The 24,395-nt window shown below is 39.2% G+C and overlaps 1 protein-coding gene across 6 annotated transcripts in view; it reads left to right on the forward strand.

The window, feature by feature from the left end:
* Window positions 1-23,002, forward strand: part of chl1a (cell adhesion molecule L1-like a) — a 47,374-nt gene extending 24,372 nt beyond the window's left edge. For 3 of the 6 annotated variants that reach the window (XM_027288915.1, XM_027288917.1, XM_027288916.1), the window contains 17 exons: window positions 160-271; window positions 528-694; window positions 1,511-1,676; window positions 2,075-2,199; window positions 2,439-2,543; window positions 3,936-4,133; window positions 4,505-4,575; window positions 4,664-4,886; window positions 5,639-5,754; window positions 7,543-7,747; window positions 8,457-8,579; window positions 10,393-10,575; window positions 16,345-16,458; window positions 16,770-16,931; window positions 17,289-17,468; window positions 18,568-18,640; window positions 22,529-23,002. In XM_027288915.1, coding sequence (XP_027144716.1) covers window positions 160-271; window positions 528-694; window positions 1,511-1,676; window positions 2,075-2,199; window positions 2,439-2,543; window positions 3,936-4,133; window positions 4,505-4,575; window positions 4,664-4,886; window positions 5,639-5,754; window positions 7,543-7,747; window positions 8,457-8,579; window positions 10,393-10,575; window positions 16,345-16,458; window positions 16,770-16,931; window positions 17,289-17,468; window positions 18,568-18,640; window positions 22,529-22,742 — 2,537 coding nt within the window. In that variant the 3' untranslated portion in view covers window positions 22,743-23,002. The remainder of the gene's footprint in view (window positions 1-159; window positions 272-527; window positions 695-1,510; window positions 1,677-2,074; window positions 2,200-2,438; window positions 2,544-3,935; window positions 4,134-4,504; window positions 4,576-4,663; window positions 4,887-5,638; window positions 5,755-7,542; window positions 7,748-8,456; window positions 8,580-10,392; window positions 10,576-16,344; window positions 16,459-16,769; window positions 16,932-17,288; window positions 17,469-18,567; window positions 18,641-22,528) is intronic. The other 3 variants (XM_027288918.1, XM_027288920.1, XM_027288919.1) reach the window with 3 other exon arrangements.
* Window positions 23,003-24,395: the final 1,393 nt, after the last annotated feature.

Below are 24,395 nucleotides of genomic sequence, written 5' to 3' on the forward strand. Positions count from 1 at the left end.
AGAGGGTTGTGATGCTTGTGCCTCTGTTTGAACTACAGTATATCTGTATTTTCAGTCATCTTTTCTTCTGCCATTATTTCCTGTTAACAAAAAAAATCTCATGGGCTATAACTTGACATTTGAGCAGCTGTAATATCTCCTCCTTCCCCTTCCTCGTAGATATGGCTCCACGGATATTGACAAGAGACTACCAAGAGTATGCTGTAGTACTGGGAGGGGACATCATCATGAACTGCAGTGTTTTCAGCTCCCCACCACCTGCCATCTCTTGGTAAGTGTTCACCAGGGAGAACAGGTATGAGTCTCAGTGACGTTTGTCAGTGAGAAGTTTCACACATTTTGACACATACAAGACAGAAGAACTTTACACCTTCTTTGTGTGATACGTTTTTGTCATGTAACTATAATTGTATTTATTTGCAGATGTCTAAAAATGAACCAGATCACTTACATGTTTGCATGATATGATCTAATTTTGACACGTATGTCCGTTTTAATGAGTTTTGTTACTTAAATTGTGCTCCTAGGGTCAAATATGAGACTCCAGAAACCAACGAGGGGGACCGACTTTTCACACTTCCAAATGGATCTTTGCAAATCATCAGTGCAGAAAAAAACGACAGTGGAAAATATGTGTGTGTTGCCTTTAACACGGAGGGCAAGTCGGCTGTCAATGCTATACTGGATGTGAAAGGTATCTTAACAACATGATTAGTGTTGACTTTCTTAAGCGGGATTAGTACTAAGTCAGTGCACACACAATTATTCATCAAAGGGCCAGTTACATAAATGACAGTGAGAGCTTTTCAAATGCTTTTGTCTGCTTGGCTAGACTAGAGGTGGATAAAACACTTGTTATTCAGGGGAACTGACCCTTTAAAATCAAAGTAAATGTGTTATAACCACACTTGGTCTCATTATTTTGTAACTGAAATATTTTGGGGTTTTTTTGCAGGTCATTGGTTTAATAGAATGTTTAAATCACCCAACAAAGACATTGTTATGTCATTTTACATGAAGTTTAAGATCTGGAAGGGAGAACCTTTTTTTCATCTCTTTTTAACATGGTCTGTTGTGTTTAGTAGTCTTAGTAGGTCCTTAGAAACATCCTGCCTTTTAGCACCAGCAGTAAATATCCTGGCATCTCAACTCTAAATTCATCTTTCATTGATGTTATAAAAAAAAGCAGCATAAATAATAATATGGTGGAACATATTTAGAAATATATTTGAAGGGACATTTCATAAATGCAAATTAAAATGTAGATTTATTGAGCTATATCAAGATATTCCATTTTATTAGATGTCTCACATATCAAAAAGGCTGCGGGAAAGACTAATTCATAAAATAAATAATTTGGCTCAACTTCAGATATTCACATCTTATTTGAAGCATGCAGGAATTATGATTTTACCTTTGGCTCCTGCCTAAGAAGACAAATATCATTATATTTTAATTGTTTTTATTTCATGTATGTGCTTCTGTTTCTGGCTATTTTTTTTATCTTTAGACCCGACAGAAATAGTAGATCCACCTCAGGATGCACAGATCATCAGTGGGACCACAGCTCAGTTTGTGTGCCAGGCAGCCTATGATAAAAGCCTGAAAGGCTCCTTTGAGGTGATATGGAGGAAGGATGGACAGGAGATCTCACTTTCCTTTGAGGAAAATTCCAAGTAGGTGGCTGGGGTTTGATAGTGTTTCCATTGATTTTCAGGTGTATTTTTGCTGAAGATGGATTTGTTCAGTGTCTTTACCAAGATGAAAAATACAAAAAGCTTTGTTCCTGATCAGTAGAGAGTTGAAGACAGGAAATTTTGTTGGTCTCTTGGTTGGTTGGTCTACCAAGGTTATATATTTTTTTTGGACTGGTCCTTAGGCAGTTTGTTATCTAAAAACATGCCACGGTTTTAGTCACAGTAGTTGGAACAGTTCATATTAATAAAAGCAATGAGTGTAGAGAATTATGCAGCTTTGGCTGAGGTACTGTACATACTCAGTGAATAATTTCTACTTGACTGATTGATTATATTTGTGTCTATACTAATACTAACAAATGCGCTCATTTGTTCAGATACTTTGTGGATGATGGCATGCTGCAGATCATGAATGTGAACCTGAGTGATCAGGGACTATACACATGCATTGCTAGAACCAGCATAGACCAGGACAATGCCACTGCACTACTCACCGTATTGGGTAAGAGGGTTTTGTAAATAATATATATATATATATAGTATATAATATATATAGAATAGTATAGAATGTCAATAATTATTATTTGCATGTTTTTTGAAATGACTGAGAAATTATTTATTTAAACCAGGGCATTGTGGTTTGGATGGTATTATCATATTTAAATCCTCCAGATGTTTGGTCATGAAACTGACCGTTGATACTGAACAATCAATGTTGTTGTTGTTGTTGTTGTGTTACAGACATTCCTGATGCCCCCCAAAATTTACAAATGTCTGAACTTAAGAGTCCAAGGAACGTTTTGCTGTCTTGGGTTCCTGGGAGTGATCACAACAGCTCTGTAACAGGTAGATACTAATGTAGACAAAATGCAACAAAGAAAAATGACTTGTTGGCTCATTAACTTGTATACTGTTGTCCACTGTCAGTCATTACACTTACAGTAATTGTAATGATGTAATTGTTATTTATTTGGGGTGTTTTTACAAAATAAATAGTGTGAACTTGTTAGCCGCATGTCAACTCTGGCCATCCCTAGGACAATGTTAGGAAATTCCAACTTTATTGTCCAACTAGAGGTGGAAGTTTTTCTTTCTTCTCTCACCGTAAGAGACAATAAATCACATAATAGTATTGCACATAAACAAACAAGCTGGTAGTTGAGACTGTGTAGATAAAAGTTTTTACACAAAAACAGGTTGAACTGCATCACCTTAGGTCTGCAGACGACTGTTAAAAACTGAATTGGTCTCTGATGCAGGTTAATTTAGTTATTGAACATCGCTGTCATGTCTCCTCTGTTGTAAAAAAGAGATTCAGCTGCTGTGATCACTGTTGAGTGCAAAAGTTCTTTAACAAGTGCTGGCTGCAAGTTGCTGTGAAGTGCCGAGGATCCTGGCAGCGAATCTTGTGTCTGATTTACGCTTCAAAAAGGGGCTCATTTATTTTTGGAACGTAGTCATGATGAGAATGTGTATTGATTGATAAATGTATCCTCTTGTGATGTTTATTAGCTTTGATACCTGTTATCTATGATCAGAAATTACAGTAGATATTCCTGAAGAAGATAATTTGTTAGACTGAAATGTGTAGTCATTTAATTGTCTAATTAAACATCTTGGAGCAATGGACATCAGTTGTAAGACCAGCTCATTTTTAACTGATATGTGGATCAAGCAACTTGGCTCAGCACCAGATGGATGTGTGTAGAAATATTCATGATTAATTTGCCATGGAAATTGCCAAAAGCCATGGCTGTGTCTGAAATCACTCCCTTGTTTGCTCATTTATTAATCCCAACATGATAAACAGTCAGTCGGGTACTCCAAGGGAGTAGTTAACTGAGACTTTGGACACATATAAATCATTCTCATCTTTGACACGCTTGCAGGTGGAGTGTTGCATGACTAATTTACACGTCTGTCATTCCAGGAATAAGTCCATATTAACTCTCTTTTAGCTCTGTTCTTTCATTTTTTAAGGATACTACAAAGTGTGTGTATCTTATGATATGGCTAACCTTGTTCTCCCTGACGTTTGTACATAATGTATAGACATGTGAGTGAGAATTAATGTTTAAATATTTACTTATTGGTCTTGTGAAAGCATTCAACATGTATTGTTTAGAACTATCAATAACGTATAGTGGACTGCACAGTACAATAAAAGTCCAATGCATGCTTTCATCAGTTGTATGGTAGTTGAAATGTGTATGACTCCTGTCTCCTCCATGAACACAGAATTTATAGTGGAGTGTGAGGAGAACCAATGGGAGCCCGGCAGGTGGAAGGAGCTACAGAAAGTCCCTGGTAACCAGGCAACAGCCGAGCTGGCACTACACGGACACCTTAACTACCAGTTCAGAGTGTATGCTGTTAATGTTGTTGGACCGGGACCCCCCAGTGAGCCCACTGAGAGATACAAAACACCCCCTGCTGGTGAGACTCACTCCCTTTAATTAACATTTTTGGCTGTGGTTATCTGTCCATTCTGACAGCATGTAAAGTTTTTACATTTTATAGTGTAGAGTGTTTGGGGAGGCATTGTTTTGGTTACAGCACTTTCAGCAGTAGGGAGCAGTAGTGGGTATTTTTTTAGTCTCAGAAGTCCTTAAAGTTCCCAAATATTAGCTCCAGCACATAGTGCTGGTTAGCCTTGAGTCTCATTTAAATAAACTTATAAAATGACTTTCATAGAGTCCGTTTTAGCTGAATAATATAGATAGATGTAATAAAAGAGACTAGAGTCAAAAATAAGATTACGACTATTTTTTCATTTATGAATATAAATATTCAACTTCTTTTCAAAGCTCCTGATAGAAACCCACAAAATATAAAAATTCAAGGCCATCTTCCTCATCAAATGGACATTAGCTGGGAGGTAAGAGCATATCTGTCTTCATAAAACCTTTATAGAATGGAAGTATTCTTCAAGATTTCAAAGTCACCAGTACACTGTCCTGTTGTAGCCACTGTTGCCTATTGAACACAATGGCCCAGGTCTCGAGTACAAGGTGAGCTACAGGAAACTGGGGGTGGAAGATATCTGGAGGGAGCATCTGGTCAAAAGGCACTCCTTTGTGGTGAGGAACACTTCCACCTTTGTCCCCTACGAGATCAAAATCCAGAGCCGAAACAGCCACGGCTGGGGACCAGAACCTGAAGTTGTTACTGGTTACTCTGGAGAAGATGGTAAGTTATTGACTTTATATGTCCTGTACTGTATGTATTCATGTCCTTATTACATTTAATTCAGAAACTCATTATATGTGAATAAGCAACTCACTTCAGTGCTTACTATTTCCTTTAAACATAGCCTAAACGCTGAACTAGCCCATGTAGCTGTTGTTTTGCTTGTCACTTACTATGAACTTTTTGTGTTACCGTATCTCACCCTGCCTTCAGTCGTCTTTTGGCATTGTCTACAGGAAAATGTGTCAGGTTAAGTTCTTTCCTTTTTTTACTTTTGCCCATGGTTTTACCCTGTGCAGGTGTGCAGTAGTGACTTTTCCTCCCCTTTTGTAAAAAGGAAAAAAAGAGAAACTCCTTTACTAAATCCAGCAGGTGGCAGATAACCTTTGTCGAGCAGAGGGATGCCAAATTTCCACTTCTGTCTCAGAAGGTGTGGGAGATTTGACAGATCACGACACACTTCACGCTGTAGGCCTACTGAGGCACGATGGCTGCTTCTCTCTGTAGTGCTTCATCATTTCCTGCTACCAGTACAGAAACATCTAGGGTAGAAAATAGAGATAGCATTTCATGATTGGTGTTGTATTTGTCCCTGATGAAAGATAAATATACAGTAAGCTTTAAGCACTAAGAAGAATACATTTTGTTTTCAACAGCTCAGACCGTTCTGTCTTTATATAATATGGTAGTAGTAACAAGAGTCTCTGCAAAGATGGCTTGTTTCACCATGTCTGCATTCCCCTGTTCTTTAGTCCCCACTGCAGCACCACGGGATGTAGCAGTGGAGGTGTTCAACACCACTGTTCTGAGAGTTAGCTGGACCCCGGCTCCACCTACCACAGTGAGAGGTCATCTAGGGGGCTATGATGTAAGTTTTCATGGTCTTGAAGTATAATTTCTTTCAGACTACTATGTATAACTGAAATGGCAACAGTGGGACTCTGAACAGCGATGATTTTGTAGCATAATATTACACAGTACATTAATTACTTGGCATTGACGGTGAGATGAGTCCAAAGAAGTAATTAGAAGTGTTATCATGGAATCATGAAATAACATGTGCAGTAATTACTTAATATTGACTTGGTAATCAGGCATACATATGAATTATTGGTTTTAGGGTTATCCACCTTTAATTTCTAGATAAAACTGATGCAAAAAGATAAATAGATAATGAGCTGCAACTTTGTACAAAACAGAATAAATAACTATCACTTTTTAAAGACTTCTGTAATTACTGATTATATTGATATTATGTACTTTATTGCTGTAGTTTAATATAAAGTTCTATCAGTGTTTTTTATTAAGTAATGACCATTATTTTCACAAAGTTGTGCGACAGGCAGCAGACAAAGAGTTTCGTTTAATAATACAAGCTTTGATTTGGAAGGTTAACTTGGAAGGTCGAAATCCTTTTTCCGGATTATCTGGTGCTATTTTTATTCCCAGCACATTTTCTCATTAGTCTCATTATACCAGATATTTCCCATTTTCACTCATCTGTCTTCAGTGTGTCATGATCAAAGACAGCTCTCCAGGAAAGAGACACCATTTACCTCTACTGTTTTCTCTTTTATATGTGCCCCTTTCAACCGATACTGTAAATGGAAACAATGTTATTTTAACAGGGCAGGCTACAGCTGAAACAGAGGTAGAAAAATGTTCATTATGTGATTTTGTAACAGTGAATCTTCTTTTTTAAGTGCTATATCCCAATAGTCTCAGACTCAGCTGTGGTATACATACTTTTTTAAAGCAAATCTTCCATCGGACATTATGAGCGAAATACTGACATAGCTTGTAAATCATAACACTCAATTATCCAAAAATAAATTTATGGGTGGATTAAACTTGACAAATGCACATATCTGCTAGTAATTATAGTAATGAGCACATTGAGAAAGATTATTCCCTGACGTTGTAATGGTGTAAGATTTTGTGGGGTTCATCCAACCTGATTTGTTTTCACGGTCTGTCTTTCAGTCTTTCAGACTTCACTAATGACCCCTTTTTTTAATGGTGTACGTTTTCTGGTTGAATGATTTTTTCATTAGTTATCTAAGAAACCGCAGCCAACCACCTGTAGAGGCTGGACTCATCGATGAGATTTCTGCTAATGCTCACTGAGGCATCTCAGTTTTAGCAGGCTTGTGAATTAATCAAGAAATAAGTTCAAAGCTTGACTGGTGTATGGTGTTTTTCTATTTTATTTTAATCTTTCATTTATTTAATTGTTGTATAATTGAATAAAATAATTTGTAATATGTGATCTTTAATCCAAAAAGTACTTAAATATGAACATATGATGTAGAACCTGTTTAAATCATACTTTTGTCACATTTGTCTTCGCCTATATAGGTGTTGTCATTAAAGGTACATAGGCATCACAGTGGATGACAGAATGACACATGATTGTGTAAAGTAGCTATTTTATAACACACCATTACTGGAGGTGATTTACATCTCAGACTCACAGTTCATGTGTTATCTGATTCCAGGTATCTGCCTCATTAAAGGGGAAACCAGGCAAAGTTTCTGCTCCTCTGTGTCTTCTATTTCACTGTTCTGTCTTAATCGCTGACTCTCCTTCTTCATCTTCTCTCTGTGGTCTGTTCAGACACGTTCTTTAACATTGTCCGTTACCTCCCTCTCACAGGTACGCTGGTTGAGAAAACGGAGCCTGCTGAATCCCAACAAGATTTTAGATGAACGCCAGTCCATGTCTTTTCCTGGGAATAGGAGTCATGCCATCGTGCCAAGCCTTGAACCTTTCTCTGAATACAGACTCACTGTCAACGTTTTCAACAAGAAAGGAAATGGGCCCAACAGTGATCCGGTCACCTTCAGCACTCCAGAGGGAGGTGAGGTTACGCAGCAATAACTTATCGCACACTTAAAAATACTTGTGTTTAGTACACAAAAAATGACAGATACACCAGAGCTTGGAACATATTTATGACTTGGTGGACAGTTCAAGTGACTCAGACAACGAGGAAGCGATTTTAAACAGAGGCACACATTTCATTTATATTGAAATCCCGCTCCACTCAAAAATGTGTTTGTGTGCTTATTGTACTTCATTTGGATGTTTGTGCTTCACTGTGCAGAATGATAAATGTGACATCAGAAAGCTGGTTTTAAAATTCATCTGCCGGAGGAGGGAAAGTTTCTCTGTGCTCACCTTAAATCTGGGTTTAAGACGTGTGCACACAAGCATGATTTGTGACATCAAAACTACTTTCAGTCATGGTCGAGTGTGATATACATATTTGACATTGTGACACACAGTCACTAAGAATGACAAAGTGTCACATCGTACATCAGCGTGTTTATCGTCTGTTAAACAAATAAGAAAGCTCAAAAAAGTTTCATGCATGACAGAAATAATATGAAGCATGAAACGACACTTGTGAACATATTTGGACATGATTGATTCAAGCATGCTATAAATATCCCAACACTAAAACAGACAGTCATTTTGAGGCGATGAAAAGATTCCAAATAAATAACAAGCTGCTAGAGAAGCATGTCTATACAGTCGATGTATTAACGTTTCTTTCATTTTTACAGTTCCTGAGCAAGTGCCCATCCTGACGGCCTCTGATGCCCAGGATGACTCCATTTTGCTGGTATGGGGTCCACCCCTGGTAGCAAACGGCATCCTCACTGGTTATCTTCTGCAGTACCACCTCAGTATGTACAAAGTTGTTTGAAGAACATTCATTGACTTACACTTTGCAAACCTTTGGTGCTATGTGAGTGTTTTTATGAATAGATTTCTCTTTGCTGTAGCTCAGGACCTTGTCTGTCGGGTGAGGTGTTGTGGGCGAAGTGTAAACAGGACTGCAGCTGCCTGTTAGTTGAGAGTAGGTGAGAAAAGATTAGGTTAGAGGGCAGAAAATGTGGAGGAGGTGGATGTGGGATACTACAGTTTAGCTTCAAGCCTACAGATTTCACACCCATTCGATAAACCTACATACTACTACACCTCTCACATCATCTATACATTTTTCTCCCTTACCACTCTGCTCTTGTGGTATCATACTACATAGACACTAGGTTGCACTGTTTAACACAGAACACTTGACTGTGGTCTGCAGCAGCCCATCTGTGCAGGCTACTTTAGGTTGTGGTTTGACAGTTCCCTCAGCGTTTCTTATCGCATATCCTCCTGCACTGCGGTTTCTCTTCCAGAAAGATCATTTAAGCCAGCACTGTTTGTGCTTCTTCTAAAAATTTATTTGGCATTTATCACTCAGACACATTTCTTCTTGGAAAAAAAACAAAAAAAAACAAAAAAACAAACACTACCTTTATGCTTGAGAATAGTTAGGAGTGAGGTGTGAGTGAGGGGCTTTCATTACGCTTCCTCTGTTTTCAAAGCCTACACTCTTGTCGGCTGACATTTCTGAAGTCTTTTGTGTAAAATGTGAAGGCAGAGACAGCCCTTTGCCGCCTCCACCAGCACCCACAGAGTCTGGCCATCTCTTCAATACACTCTGTCCCCCTCTCCTTTCTGCTTTTTCCAGTATCAGATGTCAGACTTTGCACAGATATTCCCACACAATGCAGGCTGTGGGTGTTGGAGGTTTTTCACTTGTACTGATTCACCATGTGACTCCATGCACTCCAAGAATAGCTTCAATTTATCTTTCTGTTAATTCTATGGATTTAATATAATAAATGTTGTACTATTGTGCACAGTCTGCACATGCTCAAGTTGTGAACAAGTCACTGTAATTTTTCACTGTATAATCTGATAATGTTTATAAACACATAAAACATCAGGTTTTCTGTGCTGCAAACAAACATCAATTTTCCGAAGCGGCACTACAGGCTTGGCACTTATTCAGTTCTCACCTGCATTTCATCATTGGCACAGTAATGACTTCAATGAGGAGGGTTCAGGAGAAGTGTGTTTCTCTTCTTTCTACAGTCTGCACACATACTGTACTTTGATCTATAATGCAAGTTTGTGATACATTATGCTGCTTGTGATTGCCGCTCTACTGGTTTCCCACTACTGCTTCTGCCTTATGTTTCATTTTTTTATTTTGTCTCTTTATATTCCTTCTGCTTTCTCCACCTGTTGCAATTTTTGTCCTTTAACACTACTGTTTTTTTCATGTTTCGTGTTTATCACATCTACTCAATTTCCTTCTGTTCCTTCTACCTTCTACCTCCTCCTCCTCTTTTCATCCATTGCCACTTGTTTACAGCCCCCTCCTCTTGAGCTCTCTATCTCCTTTAATCTCATCTCACCTTTCTTCATAATGTATTCCTCCTCAGCTCACCTGTCACAGCATGTAGCTGCTACATTCACTCTCTGCATGAGCTACCATGACATCTCTTCATCTTCCCCCTCCCTCAACCATTGACCCTCATTATAGCTGTGTTCCATTAACATAAAACACGAGACAACAGTGATGACTTCTTCTGTGTCTATCTGTTGCAGTCTCACTCATGCCTCGTGAACTGACCTGACATCTTTCCCCTTCCTCTATAGTTAATGAGACCACACTGGAGGTGGTTGATTCCCAGGAGATAAACATCACTGTGGCTGACACCACCCAGTGGCAGCTTCAGGGCTTAAAGGAGGGCAGCCTCTACCGCTTCCATCTCTCTGCCTGCACTCGAGCTGGTTGTGGACCTCCGCTGGCCCAGGAGAGCAGCACTGTTGTTCTAGGACGTGAGTAGATGAAATCAGTGTACCTGTACCTCATGTCGTGGTAGTGTGGCTAATAAGATATAACTGGCATTGGTTTGGGTATGAAAGCTCCAATTGTTTTTGAAGCTTACGGACACAGTAGTTGCAACATAATAATTCAAACAATGATGATGTCATCAGGGTTATCTGGGGTTGGACACTACATTTTTTATTTATGTAAAGGCTGTGTTACACACTTGGAGTTGGAAAGAAGTGGGCTGTTTACAAGGCATGGATGGTCGACTGCAAAGATTATTCATTGCATTGTGGGAATTGTGGGATCCAGTGTTTTTGGAGCTCATCCCACGCTGAAAAAAAGTCAGGACATTTTATCATCTGATGCAAAGTTTTTGATATTCGCATCACTTCTTCTCTGGATTTTCACTTGTCAAAACAGTTTGGTGAGCCATTCAGAGATTTTAATAAAAGCACAATAACGTTTTCTCATACAACACTGATGTGCAGTACCGCCTCTTTTTAGTTTTGTTTTGAAGTCTAGCAGCAGAATTGAGAATCAGTTTTATCCTCTAAATACCTTTTTGAAGAAGACCAGTGAAAACTTGCAACAGTCTGCTTGGGATAAAAACATGAATTCACTTTGTGGGAACTCACTATGTTAGGAGTACCTGTATCTTAGCTGTGTTCATCATATTCCCTGAGATGTGGGGATAGACATAAACTTGATTAGATCAAACAATGCTACTTTTGGCCACTGTGCTTATGTCTGATTTAAAGCTTGGTTCAAATTCAACACAGGCTTAAAGCATGACTTCTGATTTAATCTGGCCAACGAGAGATCCAAGGTTCTTGGATAGTGGATTTCTTTGGCTTTGAGGCCTAGTAGGATTTTTTTGTTTTTGTTTTTTTGATTGCAGAAACACAGGATGTAAGTGAGATTAAGGCATTTTGTTCTAGCTCTACAGAAATGTACAATCATGTGTCATCTGCATAGCTGTGAAAATTTACATTAAACACTATGAAGAAAGATGACATAAAAGCAGCTATAACAAAAGAAGTGCTGATTTCTGGACAACATCAATCCCTGACAAGATATAAAATTCCCTCTCAGTTATGTATGTACAAAGCAAATTTAAAACATCTAAAAGACATTTTTAATGGGGTGCCATTAAATCCTATTGTTGTTTTTTGTCTATTTTTAAAAAAATGTCTTAAAAAAAATGTTGATCCATTTATTACCAACCTTTTTGTTTGTCCTAATATCCTGACTTTTTTTTCAGGGTATTATTTAATTTCAGAACGCTGATCAGATATCTTTTCGAGTGTCTTGCTTCACAGATGGAGGCCTGTAACTAATGAGAACATTATTTTAAAGGTTAGGTTTTTAGGATCAACAGCCTAACAACAGCACAAAAAAGTCTCTAGTTGTAGTAATCAAGATGACACTTGATTTAGTTTTAAGGAAGAGATGAACAAATAATAATATATTGTTATATTTGCTGTATAGTATAGTATATGAGTATATACAGAGGTTGTCATCCTTCACTACAATACCAGCTTTGATGGTAATTATTTTTTTTTTTTACTATTTCATAAACTCCTTGCTTGCAGTAGAGTGGAGTCTGGAAAGTGAATGTTAGAGGTCATGACAGGTTTTAACAGCTGATCCAATATAGAGCTCAGTACTGTAGAAATAGGCTCTTCTTTCAGTGCATGCAGCCTTATCATACTAAGTAAGTAGCTATAGGATCTTAATAAATTGAACATGGAGCTCCAGATCAGCTTTTCTGCACTTCCTTTCAGTGGTTCTGTGTGATCTATTTAGTGGCACATACCTCTTAATGACCTTATGTGTTAATCAGGTTGTTGTTCACTGTGTCAGCCATTTCAGCCACTGAACAAGTGTGAATTAATGGGCTGATATGTGGGGAGAGAACAAAACCTCCACTCAAGCATTTTTGTTTCTATTTTTCTATTTTCTACTGATTTGTCTGACATTTGTAGTCAAAATGTGTAAAAGGAAATTTTCACGACATCAGTCAGAAACAGCATTTTTGATATGACCTGAAAACATATGTTACAATTCTGATGTGCAGCCACAGCAATGTGCTGAATAAATTTTGGTAGGTTAATAAATTCAGCAGTATAGGTGTCAGCAATTTTACAATAACTGATGTGCAGGTAAAATTATTCTGTCAAAACTGCTGATACAGACGGGTTTAGAGAATTCAGGAATTAAACAAGTATCTTGTTGGTCTGTAGGACAACTCGAGGTCCACATCTCAGTAAAACATGAATCTGTCTGAATCAACCTCAATACAAGTAGGTTGATTTGAAAACAGTCCCATCTTTTCTCTTGAACGGTAAATAGTTGTAGTTTACACCATCAGCTAATTTTCAGCCACTACATGCACATTTATCTTTGTTTAACATGATTAAAGTTAATTTATGTTGAATTTGAGATGATAGCATGATTTAAAATACTTCTAATATCAGAATTATTGTTTCGTTTTTGTACAAAAATTAGATAAACCCTGGTCAAAATTGGTGCACGCTACTTTATGTGTTGCTCTCAGCCTATGCATTTTCCCACTAGGGGGTGTCAAAGTGTTCAAATTCTACACACATTGTGCCTTTAATTTGGATCTTACATCAAGTAAAGCCATGCACAGTCTGTCTGTTTTAGCTTAACTCTTCGCGAACACTTTACACTGGTGGTTTGTTGAACCATATAATTTAATTCAACCAATTTGGCTCAAAGATTGACAGCATTTTCTTCCAGCACTTAATTTTAGCCGCATTTGGCAGGTGATCATTTCAGCCCTGATAATACACGATAATTACTAAAAAATCCGTGCTGGACTTTCATGGCAGTTCAAAGTTCCTGTAAAATTCCTTCCTTCATTACTTGTCAGGCAAAAAGACGTAAGCACATTAGAGAATATGCATCCACCATCTCTGGATGTTTTAATAAAAGCTATTCATTCCTCTCTGGCTTTTATATTTCCTTTGAGAGGCTCTGCATCTTGTAGGTGGATGTCCAGCCTGAGAGCCATTAGATGCATTGTTTGTAAATACGGCTGAGTAGAGGCTCAGTTGGGAGATAAAATGGTTCTGTTTTGGAGCACTGTCCTCCGGGCATGTTAGTCACAATGCAGCAGAGTAGATTTATGGATGCCAATAGCACAGAGCCAGGGCACCATGAATTTAGAGACGCTGATGGGAAGTGATGGAGTGACAGTGAAAAGAATAAATGTGAGTTAGCGAGGCAAGGCTACGAAGTGTTCCTTTTACATTTGTGACCGAATGAGCTTTTAATGGTTATTGCCATTTAGTTAAGCTGCCATTATTATTAAGGCAGTTAACTGCCTTAATAATAATAAAATAAAAAAATAGTCTGGACAAATCACAGACTAACATACCAGAACAAAAAAAAACAGCCAGTATCAGAAGATGTGTTGGTGTGTGTGTGTGTGTTTTTGGTCAAAAGACTTTGTAATGCAAAGATTGTGGCTGAAGTGAGGACAGACATAAAACAACACAGGAGGGGGGAAGGATGGGGCGAAACATCTGTGAGAAAGAGGAGCAGGAAAAACTGAGACAAAAGAGCTAACAGCTATAGCAGAGGAGTATGGCGGAGAGAAAAAAATGTCTATTTTTCTCCATCAGGTCTCATGAGATAACAAAGAAGCAGAGATAAAGAGTACTGCAAACATGACAAAAAGCACAGAGTCACACAGAAATAACCAGCGCCTCCAGAGATTAAATTATTTGCTCCCCGGCACAGCATTTGAACATTGAACTTGTTATCGCCAACATATTTAACTTAAGATTTGAAAAAGTTTTAGTTAGAAACATAATAATCAAAGGTTGGATTCATCTTCAATCAGCTCAGGATTTAACAGTAATAGCAGGACAGGTTGTGTCTGTGTACAGCAGGGTTAATTGTTTTAGTTCAGCTACAAAACAACGTGTGCAAATTGAATGATGTGTACATTTATACAGTTATACCAACGATTGCAATTTCAGTTTAGTCAACACTGGAAAATTACAAACACAGTTTATCAAACCAATAGCATTAATATTCAATTCAATTCAGATTAATCCGACCCCAAACATGTTGTCACGCAGTAAACTACAAATCGCTTAAAATGGTTTAATATAGAAATAGATACAGAAATAACTATGCAGCTACAGCATGAGGTTCATTTTTCGATAATCACATTGTTACATTTTCTGTGTTGTAATCGAAAGAATTGTACACTGTAATGAGAAACTGTAGCTTTCAGTATCAGTTCAGAGCCATATATGAATGCAGTAAACTTCATATGTAAATATATATGCTCGAAATTAGTTTAGAGTGGCTTTAATCAATATTTTTATAAGAAATGTCTCAAATGATGATGTGAAAAAGAGAAAGTGTTCACTCAAAGGGATGAACCTGCAAAGAATTACCACCTTAATTTGCACATCTCCTCAGCTTTGAGGCGATTTAAGCAAGGTTGAGCTCATTGTACAGTTTAGTACACTCCGCTCTTATAGTGTCAATTCCAAACAAAGCTGCTTTGAATTATTAAGTACAGTAATTGGGAGGACAACGTGTATAAGCACCCTCTGGTGGTGCAGCTTCAACAAACAAATCCAAAGCACCCCTAACAAACAGATCTCTCGTACAGGCAGAAACCTGCATGTGGTTGTATTTGTGGGGCACTGCCCATGTGTATCAATCTAAGTAGATGCGTGTGTGCGCTGTGTGTGTGTGTGTGTGTGTGCCTCGTCCATAAACCTTAAAGCTGGCTTTCCATATATCTGTAATCTTCTGCTGTATTTCATTTTCTTTCTATCCCTCTGAAGATTTGTCCCTAACTCCAGCTGTGGCCCCTGTTCAGAGCAGTATGTATCACTGCCTGCAGCTGCAGCAGCTCACTAACCTAAACGTAGTGATAAAGATAGGCATGGTTGTAGGTGTGTTGGTGTAGTGAGTAGCTGGACATCATTAAAAGTCCCTTTGTAGTTGTATAGACATAGTGTGAGTAATTCCCTAATAGCAGTCATAAATTGACAATCGCTGTTTGAATTTTTTGTTATGTAGACCCTACTGCTACAGTTACATTGTTTACTATCAGCTGCATTGTACTCGTACAGTTATTGCCATTAAAACTGTTTTCCTGGTTGCTCTAACAATCCTGCCTTCATGTAGTCTGTAGAGCTTGCTTGTTGCACAATTTAGAGTATTAGACCTGACAGTATGTAGCACAAATCTAACATCTAAGGCTTTGCTTTCATTTCAGGCCACAACTGCTCTCGCTCCTTTCCCAGCTCTATCCCAGACAATTCTACTCATGCCCCTTTAGGTATATATCTCACACAAACACAGCCAATGATATCCTTGTGATTTCATATCGATCTACCTCAACTTTCAGCTAACAATGGGATTCAGTGTCGTTTTAATCTATTCTGATATCAGCTCATGGTGGGGGGGGGCGTCAGGGAATGCCAGCTTTGCCTAAGAGACAGTGAAGACTAGATGTCACTCACACCCACGATCTCTATATCTACCCTTTATGAGTCAAAATCCAGCTCCACTCAATTAAGTCTGAAGCCCAACGTTGCCTTTTGAACTGTCATCTTGAAGGGTTTCTGCTAGCTGCAACTGTTCTCAAGCTGTGGGGAAACCTATTTGCCTCTGCTAATCCTCTTTTCCTGCTTTTTTTTTCTCTCCTTTCCTTTGTGTCTGTCTGTGTTTTCCTTTCCTCCTTATTTTCCTCCTCCTATTTCGTCTCTCTTTATCAGTTCCGGCCCTGTTGAACATAAGCTCTTATGTGAGTGACACCTTTGCCAAAATCAGCTGGACTGCCAGAGAGGAGCAGCAGGACTCGCAGCTTTATGTGGCTTATATGAATAACCGTAAGCTACTTTTCCTTTCCCCGCCTTGTGAACCATTTACATGAATTTGCGGTGGCATCGTGTTTAGGTGTAACTAGGAAGGTTTTTTTTTTTATAAACCCCTAAAAAAATTTATAAGCCTAACATCTGCATGGCTACTTCAAGCATTTCCAGGATTGCCTCAACATGTATTACAGTGCATTTAAAGTTATATATAGTACAAACATTTTGTAACTTAATTCATGGCAATGGCTCATCCTATCTTCTTTTTCGATAGTGTGGATGCTAATACAGACTTGCTGCTTGTGCACTTCTTGTGCTTGGCTGTGTAGGTGATGGTAACTGGCGGATTTCAGAGGCTGTTAACACTTCTCAAAGTTTCCACGTAATTGATGGGCTCCACCCTGGGGCGGTGTACACTGTACGCCTCATGGCCAAGAGGCTGCTCGATAACGCTAGCATTTTCGAAGATGTTATCCAGACTCAAGTCAAAGGTGAGAGGAGAGAGAGGTGTCACAATCGATGGAGTTTAGTGATCTGACTTGTAACCTGCCATAACAATACAGGCATATCATTGATGAATTGATACTGACTGTGGTGAATGTGATTGTATTTATTTTTCCTGCGTCTCTGTGCATTTGTTTTTGTTTTTCTCCTATCAAAAATTCTTTCAGAAGAGATAGTGTTATAGGGAGTGTCGAATATGATGTGAGAACATCCTCTCAAACTTGAATCCATCATGTTGTTCTGTTTTCAGTCAAATATAAAGTTGTATGAAGAGGGCTTGAGGGGACTGTCATACTCAAATACACATTGATCCTTGAGCTCTCCATCTTGGTTTTGTTTCTCAGGTGCGGAAGGTCAGCGGAGAGACATTTCAACCCAGGGCTGGATCATTGGGACCATGTGTGCTGTGGTGCTCCTCACCCTTGTTGCACTCATGGCCTGCTTTGTTAGGAGAAACAAAGGTGGCAAGTATGCAGGTACGCCATCGCCGAACCAGCGACGAGACATGTTCTCCATGGAAAAAGGTCAGTTACCATTTGACCAGGGTTGTGTCCCCTTGTTGTTTCGCTTCAGGAAGTTTATTAAAATCAAACTCATGAAATGTACAGCACACGTAGACACCAGCTTGGTGTGTTTATAAGCAATTTAATTATCGGAAATGTAAACATCACTAGTTTTACACATTTACACTTATAATATGATTTTGGTTGACTTCCTGAGAGAGTGAAAATGACCCCCACCCTGTTTGGAAGTGCATCATGCATGCTAACCCTGCCAAGCCCACTGAAATGCATGCAGCCAGTGTAGATTTACTGCATGTGAAATAATTTGTGTGGCCCCATTATCTCTGCCAGGTACCTCTGATTAGATACCCTGTCAAGCCAGACGAGAGTGGGAACCAGCTGGCTTTGTTCCACACCTCCCCACCCCTCACCTGTGCAGACCTTTCCATGCACCTTTGCCAAGTTCAGTCCTCACAATGCTACCTACCTGCAAAGTGTGTCCTCACTCGGTTTCTTCCCTCCCAGCCTGTTTTCCTTTCGTCTCCGCACCACTCCGCTTCTTTGCCTGCGGTAGCTTTTGACATGGAGCTCTGAATATTTCATCAGCTCCTTTGGATTCCCCCTTTGCCCATCCAGCTCTTTTCATGAAATCCCTCCTTTGTCTCTCTTAAAAAAACAACTGGTATTTTTTTAAAGCATATTTATACAAAGAGCTCATGTGTAGCACTTTGCACAGACATACAAAAGAGAGGCTTTCAGTATCCACACTTGATATTATGTTTACACAGTCACATATAGTCATTCTCAAAAGTTTTTCAGTTACTTTTTAATTTCAACTCTTATACATACACTTAAGTGGTCCAAAAGTTCAGATCATTTCTTTTTGTAAACTTGAGGTTGATTAAAACTAACAAAAGACAGACATGCTCTGTTTGTTATTTCCCTTTGGAAAATGTTCAAGGCTGGATCCTTTATAGTTAATCTGAATCTGAAGCTTCACAAACGATTTTATATGCCAAAAGTACTAGTTATAGCACCAAGTAATATGTAATAACATCTATGGATGAAAGTGCAGCTCTTTAACAATGGTGCTGAAATGTCTGTCTTCCTCCCCCTGCAGTGAAAGAGAAGGAAGACCTCCACCTTGACGTGGAGTCACAAGGAATGAATGATGACACCTTCTGTGAATACAGGTGAGCTGTACTGCTGTGAGGGTGTGAGGGTGAGGAAATGACATTTTTTATCTCCTTGAAATGTACTGTGTTGTAATCGAACAACCATATGTTAAATATTTTCTGGCTGAGAAACTCATTTGTCATGTGTCACAGTAATTTTCTTTCTCTCCCATCCCAAAAGCAAACCACACATTCATGATCTATGCCAGGATCAGCCCAGAAGACATTGTTCTCATCATTTAATAGGCTAGGTAATCAAACTGTAGTTAAGAGTAGTGGGTAATAAAATCTTTGCTCCCCTTTAGTTGATTACGTGCTGTTACTTTGTTAACATTTCTGATTTCTGAGTCAGCTTAGTTCTGTAGAGATTAGACATGTAGACACATTGTCAGTGTTACTATGTAAGTGTCCATATACAATACATGTAAATGCATGTCATTATACCAGAAATAATCTCAAATTAAACATCAATACTCTCATATATTGATGGTATGTAACCAGACCACAGGATGTAAACCAGCAGACATTTTTAGAAAAAGTATAATTTGAAGATCATGATGAGAATGAGACTAGAATATAAAAAACACATGCTTTCTATCCACCAGTGGAACTGAATGGAAGCGTCTAATTTCTACAGCCAAAGGCAGAATGCCAGATCTTAACTGAGCACAAACATACCCTGGAGCTCTGGTCAGATTAAGGATGATATTTTGCTTGGTGTGTGTGTGTGTGTGTGTGTGTGTGTGTGTGTGTGTGTGTGGTTAGGGGGGGGATTGATGGTAGTATGACCCCACTTTGCAACCAAGAGTTTTCTTAGACAACCGCTATCACCCTATGAATAAGATCAGCTGCCTACTGAACCTATTGATGTTATGTGTCAGCCACCTCTAACATAAAAAGATGTAGATTGTTAGTGAAACATGACATGTTGGTATAGTGCCTCTGCTTACCTCTAAAACCTGATTCACACTGTGTTTTATAAGTGTTAGTATCCAGTAGAATATCTTCAGCACAGACCACATTTTTAATTGCAACAGAGAAAGCTTCAACTGCAGACACATATATTGATTCTGGACGTACAGGAAATGCTGATGGAAAATATTTTGTATTCAATAAAACAGGCATATAAACTAAGCAAATATGGAGAAAAACTGAACCCTTAAAGCCCGAAGCAGACAGCTGTTGTACTTTATAATAGCTGTAGAATTTCAATTGTTTGCATTGTTTAGCCGCTACGGTGACAGTTTAGGGAAATCGACTGAATCCTATTTTGCTTGACAGCACTGCAGCAACTATGTGACAATACTGTGTTTGTCTGTGTGCACGCAACAGAAATCACCTAAAATAGCCTCTTCTGTCTGCTTTGATTCTGCTCGTCATCATATTATTTAGAACACGATTACTCACAATGGTATGGTTGCTGCCAATTGCTTTCCTGAGTCTCTTGCCAAGACTATGATTCTGTTCAACACGAAAGATTGCATTGTCTACAGTCCTGTTTATAGATTATAGATTATATTATTGATTACATAGTAGTTTAAAGATGCTACAAGTATGGTTTTACTGTCCACTATCTCTAAATGACTAGGTTTGTGTGAATGGATAGGGTTGTCGATCAGTATTTCCGTACTGGTGCTGAGGTTTGTTGTTGCTGCTGTTTTCTGTTAGGTTTAACACTGATGGAAAGAACCAGAAGAAGTGCTTTGTAATAATTTGATATTATCATACAGCAATCTTCAGTAAAATCTTATTACGAAGATATGATTATTTTGGTATTGTTTCATCCAAATTAATGATACAATGCAAGTTTTGATTAGAATTACAATAAAGGACAGTATATTGTTTTTCAAACATCAGTTTTATGATGTTACAAGTAATCCACCATGTCGTGACACATGCATGTATTTTCAGAAAACATATTAATATTGTATAATGTTGTGGTATTGATTTTAGCTCTGATACCAAGTTTACTGGGCAGGAGAGGCAGTGGTAATATGAGTTGGTGCAGATGTTTGGCTGCGACTTTCTGTTTAGAATGCCTCTCATGGTTGGTTTCATGAAGCTGACTACTGTCCCCCCAGAGTGCCCTTAGCCTTACTATGATGTTGTTTTCCTGGCTTTAGAGCTAGATTCAGGGCTCTCTTGTGCCCTTTGAATCTCTGAAGGCAATAGACCACCTACTGGTATTCCACGTGTCTGGGGAGCTGACAAGTGGTAATTATGCTTCAGACAATTTCTCTTTGGAGACAGCCCTCTGCTGCCTTGCCCCTCTGTCCAGTGCAAGAACAGCAGGTGTCATAGCCGGGGTAGGCTGTTAGCCAACAATGTGATGCAATGTTTTCCTCAGCTAGTTTATCTCATATTTTTTTTATCTCCATTCCCTTTTTTCCCCTCATCCCTCTCATCTTCTCATATATTTTGGAGTTGGGGAGATGGCAGTAGATGAGGCAAAGTAGTTATCCCGAAACCATTAAACTAAAACAAATTCAACTTTCGTTACAAAGAGGGGGTATAAAAAAATCTCCTTCCACCACCTGTGCTGTGCTGCCCCCAAACCAAGTCAGCATGGGTCAGTGGCGAGACAAATTTAATTACCTTTTGCGTGGTGATGTGCCCCCATCGCACACCTGTTTGTGCAGCTTGAGGAAAGCCTTTTCACGGCAGCTGAGACAGAGCTGGACCCTGACCAACGACTTGAATGAGAGCTAGGGCTTAAAAACACTCAGCCCCATTTTATCACTGTATTCAAAGTCACTGTGGGTGGGCTGCAGCGGCTGCGGCATTCCACTACTCTTAGATAACAGCCACTTATCTTCGGCACTCTAGAGTCGTCAGAGAATGAAGGTTTGATAAGAGTTGAAAGCGGACCTTATGTGGCTTGCATGGTAAACGGCCTTCATGAAATGGAACAGATAAGATTGGTTATTAAAAATCCCAGTGAAGGAGACACGATTTGTAATCTTGGCTTGAACCACGTCTCCACGCTAAAATGCTGCTCGAAACATCAAGCTTGTATTTGACACAGGTGTCAACTACAGTACGCCTCAAATGGCACTATCATATAGCAGCCACCTGAGCGTCGTCTGTCCCTGACTGCAGACGCACTGTGATGGGAATACTAAACCAAAAGGGGATAGAGAGAGAGAGAGAGGTGTTGAAACATGGGAATTAGAAAAGAGGACAGGGAGGAAAAATATCCTCAGTGTTTTGAGGTGACCCCACGTCTTGTAGTGAGACACCTGCAAGTTGGCCAGTTGCCCAGCCTTAAATTGGCATCTAATCTCCTCGGCCTGTGTGTGGGCCCCACGGGAATACCAGGAATGACAGGCTGTTTGTCTGGGATTGCATATGCCCCACCTCTTCTCCCCTCTTTCTTCATCCTTTCTCAATCTCAGCCGCCCCCACCCCTCCTCCCACACACACACACACAAACACACACACTGGCGCGCATACACACATACACACACCTCCCACTCGTCTTCTTTCTCACTGCACTCTGGCAATTTCCATTGCTGGTTCTAAAGAGATTTGAAATTGCCTTTGGTCCTGAAGCCTTGGCAATTAGCAATTAGTGAAGTGATTGTAGCAAGTCTTGCCCGCCTCCCTTGTGCTCCCTTTCCTGCTGTGCAGCCGCTGCATCCACCCCTGCTTACCGCCTGTAGTGATGTATTGAAACCATAAGAACTTTGTGTGAGTGTGCGTGTGTTGGATCAGTCAAGCATTTAATAGTCTATATGTGCTCTACAGGCTGTAGGCTGGTGTTGTGTCACGTGACATTATGTGTGCTTGTATCAAAGACAGCCTCTGTATTTCTTCCAAACATCTGCCTGATGTACTATACAATGTGTTTGTTTATGCGCCGCACCACTGACCTCGTCCATCCTTCTCTGTTGTTGTTGATGGCAGTGACAGCGATGAGAAGCCACTGAAGGGCAGTGGCTTGTCTTCCCTGAATGGCGATGACGCAGTGGGGGACGGCGTCAGCAGAGACAGCCTGGTTGACTACGCTGACGGTGGAGGAGAATTCAATGAGGACGGTTCATTTATCGGAGAATATTCCGGCCGCAGGCACGGAGGCTCTGTTAGCGAGCCCAGTGGACCCAGTACAGTCACTGCATAAAGCCAAGCTCCAGCTGAAACGGTCTACTTCAAATCCTTTCAAGATACTTTTTAAATTCAGCTTCCCCTGGTATTAAATATAGCCTGAATAGCCAAATATTTGAAATTTTTTATTTTTATTTTTTACAGCAGGCTGAAGGACCATACACATCAGTGTAAATACCATGCAAGTTTTTGTACAAACTGTAAGAGAATGACCTGTATCATTTGAGTGTTTCATGATTTTATTAATGATAATAAAAAAAATGTAATTGCTTTTTATATCAAGAGGACACAACAGCATAAACATAAGAACATGCACACAAGAACAAATTCACATATCAAGCTAAACGTTCCACTGGTTTGCTTTGGGGGAATTACAGCAAGGATGTACTGCGTAAGTTGTTAGCAGGAAGGTAAAGTGCTAAGTGTGTTGCTGCATTTATCTCTGGAGTGTAATCATGAACACATTCTTTTAAGGAATGAATGAAGCTTTTCACCTAAGGGCCTCCCCAGTACTTAAAAGGACGTTTTTAAACTAAAGCAATCTGTTATTTATAAGACTTTGGACTTTTTTAATTATGTGTCTTTATTCTGCTCCATATCAGTGTGAATCACTCAACATCCCTTTAATATTATCAGGCAGCTTTAATTTATTATCTTGAAATTGTTCATCGTCGAGTACTTCCTTCCCAGTTTTTATTTATTTATTTAGTTTTTTTTTTTACTGGGTGCAGTGATTCATCAGTTTCTCTCTGCTGCTCCTTTTCTGTAATTTAAAAAGCACACACTTAACATCACGAGCGCACTTTCAAGTTTAGATGTCCTTCAACTGAACATGGAATGTGAATACATTATGAGAAAAATTCCTTCCTTCGTGCTTAGTTATTTTCCAAATTCTACAGGAAATTTCGTTCATAAATAAGCACGAGGTAATTTTGGAATGTAGCAAACATGTCTGAAATTAACTCGATATTCTCAAAGAAAATTCTCAAACAAATAGCAAAATATTTTTCCATCATCTGCACAATACACGAATTCTCACATGCATAATGCATGTTGCTAAAATATTCATCAAGGAAATAACTCAAAGCTCAGATGTGACCTATTCAACATTATTTGACAGATGTATTAAAACAGGATGAAGCAGTGGTGCTTGATACTACAACAGCGCTGTTTTGGTCTATTCTCCATGAGCCTTTATACTCCACTATGAGCATTACAGAAGCAGAGATGCTTTTAAAGTTTAGTTTTAGAAATGGAGTGCTTGGTGTGATAATGTTTCCTTGGTTAATGTGCTTCTACCATAAGTAAGTAGGCAACATAGTTAAATTGTTTTTCTTCTGTTTGTTTTTTTACGATTGTGATTCCGCACAGGGTGTTTAATTTTTAAAAATCGACCAAATTCTCCATGCTGTTTCTTTGTCTGACTTCCAGCCCGCTCGATCTGCTCTGTGCTGCTTGAAGTGGCTGGTCAGGGCATCTCTTGATAATAAAACAGCCACGTATTATTTGCAGAGCAGAGTGGAGAGCTGTTTCTCAGATGCACCACCGTGCCTCTGGTGAAATCACAAACATTGTCTAGAAAGGTTGCGATCGTGTGGCAACATGTCGCAGTCGTGCCTGGTGGAATTTAATTATCTAGTCATTCCGGTCAAGACTCTCTAGTTAGACA

This window comes from Larimichthys crocea, chromosome XV, assembly GCF_000972845.2.
Source record: "Larimichthys crocea isolate SSNF chromosome XV, L_crocea_2.0, whole genome shotgun sequence".
Lineage (NCBI taxonomy): Eukaryota > Metazoa > Chordata > Actinopteri > Sciaenidae > Larimichthys > Larimichthys crocea.